The sequence below is a fragment of the Rhinoraja longicauda genome, chromosome 21 (assembly GCF_053455715.1).
Source record: "Rhinoraja longicauda isolate Sanriku21f chromosome 21, sRhiLon1.1, whole genome shotgun sequence".
In the NCBI taxonomy this organism is placed as follows: Eukaryota; Metazoa; Chordata; class Chondrichthyes; order Rajiformes; family Arhynchobatidae; genus Rhinoraja; species Rhinoraja longicauda.
The window spans coordinates 3,715,775-3,728,890 of NC_135973.1; the positions used below are offsets into that span (position 1 = coordinate 3,715,775).

The 13,116-nt window shown below is 42.4% G+C and overlaps 1 protein-coding gene across 2 annotated transcripts in view; it reads left to right on the forward strand.

The window, feature by feature from the left end:
* Positions 1-1,825: 1,825 nt before the first annotated feature.
* Positions 1,826-13,116, forward strand: part of sdk1a (sidekick cell adhesion molecule 1a) — a 505,919-nt gene continuing 494,628 nt past the window's right edge. For both annotated transcript variants that reach the window (XM_078417620.1, XM_078417621.1), the window contains exon 1: positions 1,826-2,955. In XM_078417620.1, the coding sequence (XP_078273746.1) occupies positions 2,361-2,955 (595 nt within the window). In that variant the 5' untranslated portion in view covers positions 1,826-2,360. The remainder of the gene's footprint in view (positions 2,956-13,116) is intronic.

The following is a 13,116-nucleotide window of genomic DNA, read 5'->3' on the forward strand; positions in this document are numbered from 1 at the left end:
CACCACTGATGTCAGATTAACTGGTCTATAATTTCCCGTTTTCTCTCTCCCTCCTTTCTTAAAAAGTAGGACAACATTAGCTACCCTCCAATCTACAGGAACTGATCCTGAATCTATAGAACATTGGAAAATGATCACCAATGCGTCCACAATTTCTAGCGCCACCTCCTTAAGTACTCTGCGATGCAGACCATCAGGCCCTGGGGATTTATCAGCCTTCAGTCCCATCAGTCTACCCAACACCATTTCCTGCCTAATGTGGATTTCCTTCAGTTCCTCCGTAACCCTAGGATCTCTGCCCACTAGAACATCTGGGAGATTGCTTGTATCTTCCTTAGTGAAGACAGATCCAAAGTACCGGTTCAACTCGTCTGCCATTTCCTTGTTTCCCATAATAAATTCCCCCGCTTCTGTCTTCAAGGGACCCACATTTGCCTTGACTATTTTTTTCCTCTTTACATACCTAAAAAAGCTTTTACTACCCTCCTTTATATTATCCGCTCGTTTACCGTCGTACCTCATCTTTTCTCCCCGTATTGCTTTCTTAGTCATCTCGAAGAATCCATCTCGGAGGCACGCCACAAACTCCCTTTCCTGGGGTCCAGTACCAACCTGATTTCCCTAGTCTACCTGCATGTTGAAATCTCCCATAACCACCGTAGCATTATATTTTCGACATGCCAATTTTAGCTCTTGATTCAACTTGCACTCTATGCCGAGGCTACTGTTTGGGGGGCCTGTAATTCAGACTATATATATGTGTATATGTATATCCAAGTATGTGTGTATATATACGCACTGAACTTTTTTGCTCACTCTCATTTATTATGTTGTTTACATATTCTGTTGTGCTGCTGCAAGTAATAATGTGATTGTTCTATCTGGGACATATAACAATAAAACATTCTTGGCCATTCAACCACATCTTAATTAGAAGCCAAAGACATTGACTTTTTGTTTATACGCCACAGTACTGCCTGACCTCTGCGTATTTCCATGATGTTCTGCAGTATCCCTGCTTTTTGTTGTTGTTGTTTTTGTTGTTGTTGTTTTTGTTGTTTTTGTTGTTTTTGTTGTTTTTGTTGTTGTTGTTGTTCCTCGTCTTCCCCCTTCCGTTGGCAGCAGGTCAACTGAATTTTGAGGACTATGGTCTCACGAGGACCAATCAACGTCGAGATTCCTGTCGACGAATAGGAATGCAGCAACCCTTCCGCGGCGATAACCAATCAGAGCGCGGGATCGCCGCCCATCCAGCCAATCGCCACCAGGAGACACGGGCCGCAATTCTGACCAATTGGCGCGCGGGAAAGCAAAGCGGGCCGACCAATCAGAGCTGGGTACTGTCCCAGGCGGGGGCGGTGGTGGGTCGGCGACCAATCGGGGTTCGAGCAGCGCCGCCCAATGGAGAGCGCGCTCGGGCTGCCCTCAGCGCGAGCCGGAGTTGTCCGTCGAGAGGAAAAGCGGCGCGGAAAAAGAAGTCCGAAACTCCCGTTACCAACCGCCCTCGTTTCACTGTGGACGCCGAGGGGGAGCTCACCGACAAGAAGCGGCGCAGCTGCAAAATCTGATGTTTTATAATCTCCGGAGGTTCAAAGTTTTGTTTTATAGCTTTTTTTTTTAAAAAAAGCATGTTTGATGCAGTTGTGTGGAGAACACTCACACACACACACACAATCCCACATGCACTGACTGACAAACCTCAAACTTTGTCAGCAGCAGGCTCGATGGTGTTAAAAAGTTGGGATGTCTCCAATTAGGAGTTGAAACTTTTAAGGTTCAGCTGATTTCTGTGAACCATTAGAGTCTTCCCTCACTGCGGTAAACTTTCATCGGAAATATAAAACACGTTTATTTTTTTTTAAATAAGCAGATGGTTGGAAGTTAATGATCAACCAGGAGTTAAAGGAGGGAGTTAAGTTCAAAGGGATTAATTATCACTGTCTGGAATTCCCCGGCTTCGGATCCGTGGAATTAAAGGAACAAAAATTGCCGAGGATTGGGAAGAAAACGCGTCCATTTCTACCTCTTTCCCCCCCTGGGAGTGGGGTGAAAGCGTCCGAGAGGCTGGAGGAGTGCCGGCCAGACCATCAGGACTTTGGAGCCAGACCCGAGCCCTGACCGGGGAGCTGGTAATGATTAATTCTGGAAAGGCGGCAAGAGATTAAACCCAACCCGATCCTTCTCACCATCGCAAAAGAAATCGCCAGGATCGGAGCTCGTGTTCATTCATTTCATGTTTAAAAAACATTTCATCCGGGGGGGTGGGGGGAGAGAGGAAATCGGCAACTGAAAGAGTTGATATCAAAGCATAAGCAATTGCAAGAGAGCGATCTGACTGCACTGATCGAGAATATCAACAGATGATGGGAGACGCGAGTTGTGAGCTGATCGATAATCGCGTTAGCGCGGTGTTAGTTGTGGACGGTGATTGCCCAGAGGTTATCGATAAATCAGGGGCTGAAACCCCGGGCCCGGGAGAGCTGATCGCTAATTCGAACTGGAAGAGGACACCAGACTCCGAGGCTACCGGCCATAAACTAATTGTAAGATCAGCGACGTCGGTATTCAATCATTCAAAGGATCGATGCCAAAGCATACTCGTGCAAGGTCCGGTTGGGACCTTTCACCTACGAGGGATCGATGAGCGGGGGTCGGATTCAGTCCGTTCTCGGGGTATGGGAATTGCCAAAGAAAACGGGAGTACGGACAGTGCAATCAATAACCAAAGGGAAATAAAGCAAGGGCCTTGTTTGAGAGGAGTAATCAATAACCAGGTGATTGGGATCCCAAGTGACGGTGGGATGGATGCACCGATCATGGAACCGAAATCGGGAGAGTTCAAAAAAACACTCGGATTTGCCTGTGCGGGAAGAAACTTTAATATGTTTGGATGTTTTGGGGGATTGTGGACATTTGTGCTGTTTCATATCCACGTGCTACAGACCCTTGCGCAAGGTAAGATGAGACGAGCATTTAGTGGGTCTGAAATCATTCTGGCGAGGAGGGTTAAAAGTGTTGTTTACAGACCAGATTTTTTTTTTAAATCGGGAATTGCTCACGAGAGCAAGTGCGTGTTGTAGTTTAAGGATTTTAATGTTTTTAAAGAGGCTTCACGGTTAACAAATTGCCAGCCAAATAGTACACCTAAAGTGTTAAACGTGGAATATTATACGCTATCATTTTTCACAGGCGGCGTACTTTCCAAACTGACTTGTAATGTTGGGGAACAATTATCCACCGGCGACAGAGTTAATGAGACAGCGTCCTTTTTCAGTTTCTTTCCAAGAAGAAGGATTAATAATTGAAACATTAGGTACCATCAGTATAAATTAGTGCCTTTCCCGGCCCCACTTTTCATTGGCGATTGCAACACTAAATAGCAGCGTACAGTTCTAATTTATTTTTTATCAATTTAAACCGATCTCCCAGACTCCCAGTGTTTGTTTTATTTTGAACCACCTAGCGTTCTTCCATAAATGTGCAAAGCCCTCTGCAGTTAACCGACTAAAAGTGTTGTTGCTTCGCGATCGTATTGTTTTATCTATGAGATGAGCCACAGAAAGTATTCCATTCACCAAGTATTTTTACTTGGTGAATAAACCAACGTTGTAACACGGACAGACACAAAATGCTGGAGTAACTCAGCGGGCCAGGCAGCATCTCTGGAGAGCAGGAATGGGTGACGTTTCGGGTCGAGACCCTTCTTCAGTCTGATTTAACCTTCGATTTAAACCAGCATCTCCAGTTCTTTTCCTACACACGTTGTATCATGGATGTTTGGTTATTGAAATTTATTTTCTTGAAAGAGATGTCGTCATAATTTATGTGTACCAATACCTCGTTTATTGAAGTTGCAGTAGCCTTGGTCCTAATTCGTATCTCAAGAAGTGATATTTATTTAGTAAAATTGATTTTTTGCAAACCATCGGTACATGCAAATTCTTATAATTTAAACGTTTTAAAATTGAAGAGCTGGTACATCAACTTTAACATAACAACAATAACATATCCTGTACATCAACTTATTTTGCATTGACTTTATTTAATTTCCATGACTTAGTTTATGGCTCTGGTTTTTTATATATTCCTTAGAAAACAGACCACGAGAGCAAGTGCGTCTTAGAAAACAGACCACAATGTAATGTTATCATATTTCCTTGCGTGATGGCAGCTTTTTGTGCCAGCTGACAGTGATAGCTGATTGAATACGATGGGATGAGCACCCCACCAGGCACAAGCATCCAACTGACTTGTCAACTCAGTATTAAGAGATGGGAGCTTTAATCTCCATTCCTCAGACTATCCAGAGTTTTGTTCAAGCCCTGTCCCAGTCTGACTGCAGACTCCCTGCTTTATCCAGACTTACCTGCCCCTCCAACTATCCTTTTGATTTGGCAGTTGCCGTTGGGGGGGCCCCCGACTCTTCATGTTCTATATCAGTGATTTGGATGAGGGAATTGAAGGTTTTGTGGCCAATTTGCAAATGATATGAAGATAGATGGAGGGACATGTATTGTAGAGGAAACATGGAGTCTGCAGAAGGAATTGGGCAGGTTGGGAGAGTGGGCAAAAGAGTGGCAGATGGAACACAGTATAGCAAAGTATGCAGTCATGCACTTTGGTAGTGGGAATCAAGGCATAGACTATTTTCTAGATGGGGACAGGATTCAGATATCACAGGTGAAAAGGGTCTTGGGAATGCTGGTACAGGATTCCTAAAAGGTTAATTTGCATGTTGGTCAGTAATAAGGAAGGCAAATGTAATGTTAACATTTATTTTGTGCGGACTAAAATATAAAAAGAGGGATGCAATGGTGAGGCTTTATGAGGCACTGGTTAGACCGCACTTGGAGTCTTGTGAGGAGCTTTGGGGGCCATATCTGAGGAGGGATGTACTGGCATTGGAGTTTAGAACGATGAGGAGGGACCACACTGGAACTTACTGAATAGTGAAAGGCCTGGATTGAGTGGATATGGAGAGGATGTTTCCATTAGTTGGAGAGTCTAGGACCAGAAGTCAGCTTCAGAATAAAAGGACGTACCTTTGTAAAGGACATCAGGAGGAATTTCTTTAGTCAGAGGGTGAGAATGTGTGGAATTCAGGCTAAGTCATTGGATATTTTTAAAGTGGAGACAGACAGATTCTTGATTAATATGGGTGTCAGAGGGTATGGGGAGAAGGCAGGAGAATAGGGTTGAGAGGAAAAGATTGAATGGCCAAATTCTGCTCCTGTAACTTATGAACTTTCCCCTGTAAGAATTGTCTACCATTGAGGACATAGATTCAAGGTGAGTAAAAAATTTGGAAGCAATGTATGGAACCTTTTTTTTACTTGGAGAATTGTTGAAATCTGGAATGAAGGGCAAAGGAGGCAAATCTTCTCTCAACCTTTGAGAAGTATTTAGACAAGCACTTCTGGTACATTAAAAATTCATTGTAGTTGAAACTTCATGTTATAGTGTCTTTTTGATTGAAGTCCCATGAGTGCATTCACTACTAAAATCATTAACATTAATCAGCACACCTCAATACAGTATCTGGTTTGAAGAATTGTAAAATAATAAAATGAAGAAAGGGGTCATATGGCACAGCAAATCAATACCAAGATATTATTCGTCCAAAGTGCTATGTGTTCTGGAATCTTCCTAATAGATTTGAAAATTGTCCAATGTCACTCTACCAGATAAGAAGAGTAAGAGATTGACTGGCAATTATTGACCAACATCCAACACGTGTTGTGAGGCGGTTACGCGAATCGTAAGGTCATGAGAGAGAGAGAGAGAGAATGAGAGAGAATTTGAAATGAAAATGCTGAAAACAGCTGTTCAGTCACGAGAAACTGAATTAAATTTTCAGATCCTTAGTCAGAGCAGGGAGGGAGACCATTTAAACTTGAGGTGAGAAATGACTTTTTCACCCAGAGAGTTGTGAATTTGTGGAATTCTCTGCCACAGAGGGCCATGGAGGCCAAATTACTGGATGGATTTAAGAGAGAGTTAGAGCTCTAGGGACTAGTGGAATCAAGGGATATGGGGAGAACAGGCACGGGTTACTGATTGTAGATGATCAGCCATGGTCACAATGAATGGCAGTGCTGGCTCAAAGGGCCGAATGGCCTCCTCCTGCACCTATTTTCTATGTTTCTAGGACCCTTTTTAAGACTGAAGAGTCTGAAGGGTCCTGACCCAATATGTTACCTATCCATGATCTTCAGAGATGCCGCTTGATCTGCAGAGTTACTCCAGCACTGTGTCTTTTTAAGTAAAACAACATCTGCAGTTCCTTGTTTCTACAATGTATCTGGAATGTCTGTTCTCTTTTGTCTGAGACTATTGTAAAGATTTGAGGTTTCAAAGATTTGAACTGCATTGCATCAATTTCTTCATGTGAAATATTATGGCTTGTTAATGCTTTCAGTAATGGTTCTTTGGAGGTTATTGTGTTTCTTTAACTAAATGTGTCTACCACCCTTTCCCACTATTGCCTATTCCAAAGCTTGGGTTCCAAATGCATAACACTTTAAAAAAATAGTAACCTTGAAATTGCATTGGTTAACATTTGTTTTTCACATGCAAATTACATAATGTTCAACTTAACCCAGAGTAAATCATGCAATAATCGTTCCCAAGATGAAATGAATGTTGGGAAATTAGGCTAGGTATTTCAATGCATGATTCATATAAGCACATTTGATGCTTTTCTGGTGTCAGGTGCTCATTAAAGGGCACTGTTATTTGTGTATTGCCCATTTCCACCCTTACCAAAAAAAATTGAAGTGGAAAGTGCCAATTTGTGGCTATCTGGACAAGTTGCAGCAGAACTAGAGCACATTGTTTTTTTAATCTCATTATTTAAAGAGACGCTGCTAACATCATGTGACCTGATGTGCAGGTTTCTCAAAAATCTTAAATGTACAGAATGTGCTATAAGTAATAAACAAACTGCTGGAGGAACTCAGCAGGTCAGGTAGCATCTGTGGAGGTTGAAACCCTGCATTAAGACTGCTAAAAGTGAAGGCATTGTTTATTTCAGCATTCAGCTGCTGATACGTGCTTTAAATACCATACTGTTGATACCAACAGCAGTATCTGAATATTGGAAAGACCATGATTGGCCATGAGGTGGTGGAGTGGGATGTGAGGGGAGGTGGGGTGCAGGGTGATGAATCAGAGGCCTCTGAACTGCAGGCAAAACCATGCCTTCAGCAAAGGGCTTACTTGCACAGAATATCTGGATCTCACCAATGAACGATGTGTTCACAGAGTCAGGTTTTCCAAACCTGTCATCGCTGAACAATGTGAACGAAATGTTGTGGGGAGACCTTTGGCCATGCTTTCGTGCATGGACTGCTCTCTATGAAGCCCAGGGGCATGTTGACTCACAACTTTCTCGCCACAGGAATACTCCAAGCTGCTGCAGCAGATCTCTGTCTTGTCTCCTAATTTACTGTTTACTGTTGCTTTAGAGGTTACTGAGACTCTGCACTCAGAAAAAAACCACCTCCTTTGATTTCAGTGAGATGGAGCAAGTGTTTTTTCAAGCACTCTGATCTGCCAGCATTGCAGGCTTCCACCAATGGAAGGCATTCGTTGTCCCATAAGTATTTACTCAATAACCTGTGTTTTCATGCATAGGAAAAGCTTCTATTGTCTCAAGAATTTGCAAATGGTCAATGTCATGTTTCCAGTCAATGTAGATAACTAACTGGTTTCCTGCACTGTTGGACATTTTCAGTGACTGCCACTATCCTGGGGAATGGATTCTGAGAAACAAAGACTACCCTTAAGTCCTGTTGCTGTTAATAACAGTGTTCTTCAATTACAAAAGTATACAGAAAGAATCTTCAAATGGCAAGGAAAACAATGGAATGCACCACTCATTTGCTGAAAATGATAATCTATCAGTCCTGTGGTGTATTGTAGTACCAGCTGATCACATGTGTGACTTGGTCATCACATGCTGCATACTCCACTGCCTTGCAAGACAGAAACTGGTCAGGAAGCAAGAGCAGCAAGGATACCCAGAGCCAAAGGTTCATGAGTCAATGCCTTCAGAGCAGCAAGATTAGATAAATATAGGTAGCTGCAAGGGGAAGCCCCTTGTTCAGTATCCACATCCTTGTTTCCCAGCAAAGCAGAAGAGGCAGGAGGTCGACATTGTTTGCATGGGAAGGTCTTGCACTGAATTTGCTTTTGTTTTAGATAGCACTGCTGGCAACTGGCGGCTTGGCTTTATTCGGACTCTTAATTGAAAATACAACATTTGAGCCCTTTACACAATACACTCCCTGTCGTGACACAAGGTGATCAGTTTTGCACCAGGCTCAGAATTTTTCTTGCAAGCATTGGCCGTAGGGTCCTTCTGCAATCCTAGGTTCCTGTGCTGGTCCAAGGTTTGATAATGAGCTACATCTTTTTCGAGGCCCATCTCCCTCCTGCATCTTTTATTCTCCTCCTACAAGATGGTACCATATCAACAATCCAAACCTAATCCAATTTATCTCATCTATCCAAGGTATGTTGCAGTTGGATTATTGTTGACACATTATTATAACCTCTCCCCCTCGCTCATTGTGTAACAGTCTTGTTATTTGTGCTGCTCCAGTCAGGTACTGAGGGATTGATTGTTCATACAAGGACCTCAGTCTTTTCAACTGAGCATTTTGCTGTTTTAACCTTGGCTTCCAGTTATGTATATTAACTGTAGTAGCAGGCAACTATTCAGTTCCAAGTAGTGATCTTGGATGCCATTGGAGGTGTCTTTGAGTTTCTTATCTCGCTATCATCAGATGATCACTGCATGAATTAGGTTGGTGCTTTATGAAGCCAAGGGAAGGTTGTCTCGGGGTACTGTCCATTGCCTCATGCTGGTTTAGTTATTCTACAATTAATTGATCCTTGAAATTCATTCTTTCAATTAAATTTTTAAACTGGCTCCAGACTTATTTTTGGGGAACCTCACACACCATTAACCCTATTTATCTGGCAACCTCCCATGTTAAGGCTGTGCATGCTGTCCCTTCTTTTATTCTTTGGTGGCTGTTTCAACCCTCCAACTACCAAAGATATAGCACACACCTTTGTAGATAGATACTTGTCATAAGATACTTGCCATCTGACAAATCATAGTCCCCCGAGCAAACAAATGATCCAGTCTATGCTCTGGTTGCTAACAAGATAGTACATCAATAATCAGAGGAAGTGGATCTGTATAGCATTTTGATAATCTCTCACATGCTGCTTTGCTGATCCACTGATTAGAAGGAGTCATTAAGTGATTCAGTAGCTTAACGTAGGCGCAATCACTGTTTTCAGTGGTCTGCAAGTCACCTTGAAGTTTTTGCTCTTGATAAGGACGTGATATTTATTTGTGCATTGCTTGATTGGGTGGGTATTGTCTCACTTGGAGGCGACTTTAACCACCTCCAGCCAGGTATCTCTTTTTGCCCTAGTTTTCTTCCTGATGTCTCTTGGTTCTTTGGACCTCCCTCCTGTGGTATCCTTGTCACTGATGGGAATGTTCATGTCTTGCATCATGTCTGGGAGCTTTTTGCCTATACCCTGGATCCTTACCCCTGCATGGTAGAAACATTATGTTGCCATCACAGGAAGTGTACCGATATCCTTATCATATTGGTATGCAACAAATGGTGGAAAGCTGTATTCAACTGAGTTATACTTCAGGAGGTCTTATTTCTGCACATTGCGATCCAGTGCTTATTTCAGTGATGGTTTAGCCCACTGGAAAAGAATAAAATCCAATTTGTAGAAGTATATCTACTGCTTTGCAGCCGCAGCAAAAGACACAGGCTACAATCGTAGAATTGGCCCCATAGGTTTGAAAGGGCGGAAGGATGGGCAAGTGTTTTCTCCTAAATTACTATATTAAGAAGAAGTTGTATGTTTTTATCAATTATAAAATGGAAATAATGTTTTGCTGCATGTCATATTGGGTTAAAATAAGATCCCTACATTTAAGAAACAATTAGACAGGTACATGGATAGGACTGGTTTGGAGGGATATGGACCAAGCACAGGTAGGTGGGACTAGTGTAGCTGGGACATGTTGGCCAGTGTGGGCAAGTTGGGCCGAAGGGCCTATTTCCACACTGTATCACAACATATTGTCACAAATGTTTTTCACATCCATTACCTGCTGATGGTATGAACCTGTGCCTGAGCAGGATTCTGGCAATGCTGGTTTCAACTGATCATTTCTTTTGAGTTCAGTAAATAAGTTCAAATCTTCAAATTGCTTCAAATAAGTTCTCCTCAAGGTATGTCTACTTTGAAGAAGTTCTCCTCTCTTCGACGAGAGTTTAGCAACATGGTCTCTCACTGCTTCCCCTCTGCGATTCCTCCTGCCCTCCAACTCTACGACCACGTTTTGTCCCAGGATCGCTACCACAGCCATGTCTGTTTTCTCGGGACTTGCCTGCGCCTCCATCTTCTACCTTGTGGTTTCCAGCTCTGGTTCCAGACCTCCCAGTTTGGACCCAACCCAGACAAAAAAAATCCTCCAACATTTCTGTCACCTCCAACGGGATCCCACTACTGGCCACATCTTCCCATCTCCACCCCTTTCTGCTTTCCGCAGAAACTGTTCCCTCCGTAACTCCCTGATCCACTCGTCCCTTCCCACCCAAACCACCCCCTCCCCAGATACCTTCCCCTGCAACCGCAGGAGGTGCAACACCTGTCCCTTTACCTCCCCCCTCGACTCCATCCAAGGACCCAAACTGTCTTTCCTTACCGAGGTTCACCTGCACCTCCTCCAACCTCATCTATTGTATCTGCTGTTCCAGATGTCAATTTCTTTACATCGGTGAGACCAAACGCAGGCTCGGCGATCGTTTCGCTCAACACCTTCGCTCAGTCTGTCTTAACCAACCTGATCTCCCAGTGGCTCAGCATTTCAACTCTCCCTCCCACTCCCAGTATGACCTTTCTGTCATGGGCCTCCTCCATTGTCATAGTGAGGCCCAGCGCAAATTGGAGGAACAGCATCTCGTATTTTGCTTGGGCAGTTTACACCCGAGTGGTATGAACATTGACTTCTCCAACTTCAGATAGTTCCCCTCCCCTTCCCAGTTCTTCCACTGTCTTCCTGTCTCCTACTACGTCCTATCTTTGTCCCGCCCCCTCCCATGACATCAGTCTGAAGAAAGGTCTCAACCCGAAACATCACCCATTCCTTCTCTCCTGAGATGCTGCCTAACCCACTGAGTTACTCCAGCATTTTGTGTCTACCTTCAATTTGAACCAGCATCTGCAGTTATTTTCCTACTCAAATAAGTTCAAAGTGCTTAGTCTTTGGATTGATTAGAGTCGGAATAAGGTGCCATGGCCGATGACCTCGTGCATCTTCACTGAGAAAAAATAGTTTTTTCCCAGCTCCCAACAATTCTTCTAACATTCCCATATGTAGATGTTTTGTATCTATGACCTGTATTTTTTTTCCTTTTTTGTGATGCCTTGGTGCATTTCGTTTCCTATTCCTGTAAGATTGAAAGCTTGATACCCACTTGGGGGCAGTGGGAATCCATGGGAAAGGGAGAAATGCATTTCAGAAGGTAACAAATAACTGACCATGTTATTTTTAAAAATCAATCTGAAAATTGGATCTATAATGTTGTTTAATTTCAATGCATTTCAATATCAATGTGAAATAGTAAATTACAATGAAAATTTCTGGCTTGTAAAAACATTCTCGGTAGGCACCTGTATAAAGCTTTGTTTAGGCCACATTTGGAGCATTGCATGCTGTTCTGGTCAGCACATTGCAGGAAGGATCAGGTGGTTTAGGAGAGGAGTCAGAAGAGGTTTGTTCACTGGGCGCTGCTTGGATTAGAAATTAATAGCTATGAGAGGTTGGATAAACTTGGATTGTTTCTCTGGAATGTCGAAGACCTAAAAGAGACATGATCGAAGTATACAAAATTAGGAAAGACCAAGATAGTCTGAATCTATTTCTGGGTGGAAATGTCAATTACTAGAGAGCTTAGTTTTCAGGTGAGAGGGGGATGTATTTAGAGAAGATATATAAGGTAAGCTTTTTACAAGTGGAAGGTGCCTGCAACACTGCCAGTGGGAGCAAGGGAAGCAGATACAATTGTGAGATTGAAGAGGCATTTGAACAAGCAAATGAATATGAATAGAGGAATGTAGATCATGTGTAGGTAGATGCAATTAATTTAATTTATCATGGTTGGGACAGACATTGTGGGCTGAGAGATCTGTTCTTGTTTTGCACAGTTCTGTAATGACAATTGGTCTTGGCTATTTTCTTGACCTAATGAAATACCTTCTTGCATGGTCCTGAGATGTCACAGAGAGTCAACTTCTGAAATAGATTATTTGTGTACTTAACATGCTGATTGTTGCACCAAGGTCTTTGGATTCTTTCAAATCATAGTGTCAGGGTAGAGAATGCTGAATTTTGACAGATATAAGAAATACCACAGTACAAATCTTTACACTCATTGCATTGGGTTAGTTTGAAGTAAAATTATTTCTGCATCATTGTGTAACACGTGCAATAAAATAATTAATGGATTCTCGCTCTTTCTACAAATAGTGCTGTCACACCTTTCTAAATACTTCAGTTCCAAAGTAATTCTCACAATTAAGTTACGGTTACAAGAACTGACCAAGTTTATTGATACAAGACCAGACAGGTCTAGATTTATTTTGGAAGTCATGGCTGGTGTTTGAATAACCCCCTTGGAAGCTGCCAGGCATAAGTGACAGAAACTTAGTTAGCTGTGGAGAGAAAGTACAAATCCATTTTGCCAGTAGGATTGCTAAATTATGAACAGCAGGAATGAGACTGTTTTTATCCCCTTTTAAGTTGGCTGAGATCACTTGTACTTCAACTCCGAGTTTAAATTGTGTAGTTTAAGCGATGAACCTGAAACATTAATTACTTTGGTATTTTAGTACTATATGTGGAGTGTACTTATGAAATCAAAGGATGAATTTAAATCTGAATTTTATGGACCAGTTTATAAGAAAATTTTAACAGTACTGTTTAGATCTGAAACATTTGTTTTCAAGGGTTTAATGTGAACTATTATACCTGCAATGTTCAGAATGTCAGTAATTTAATATGCCATG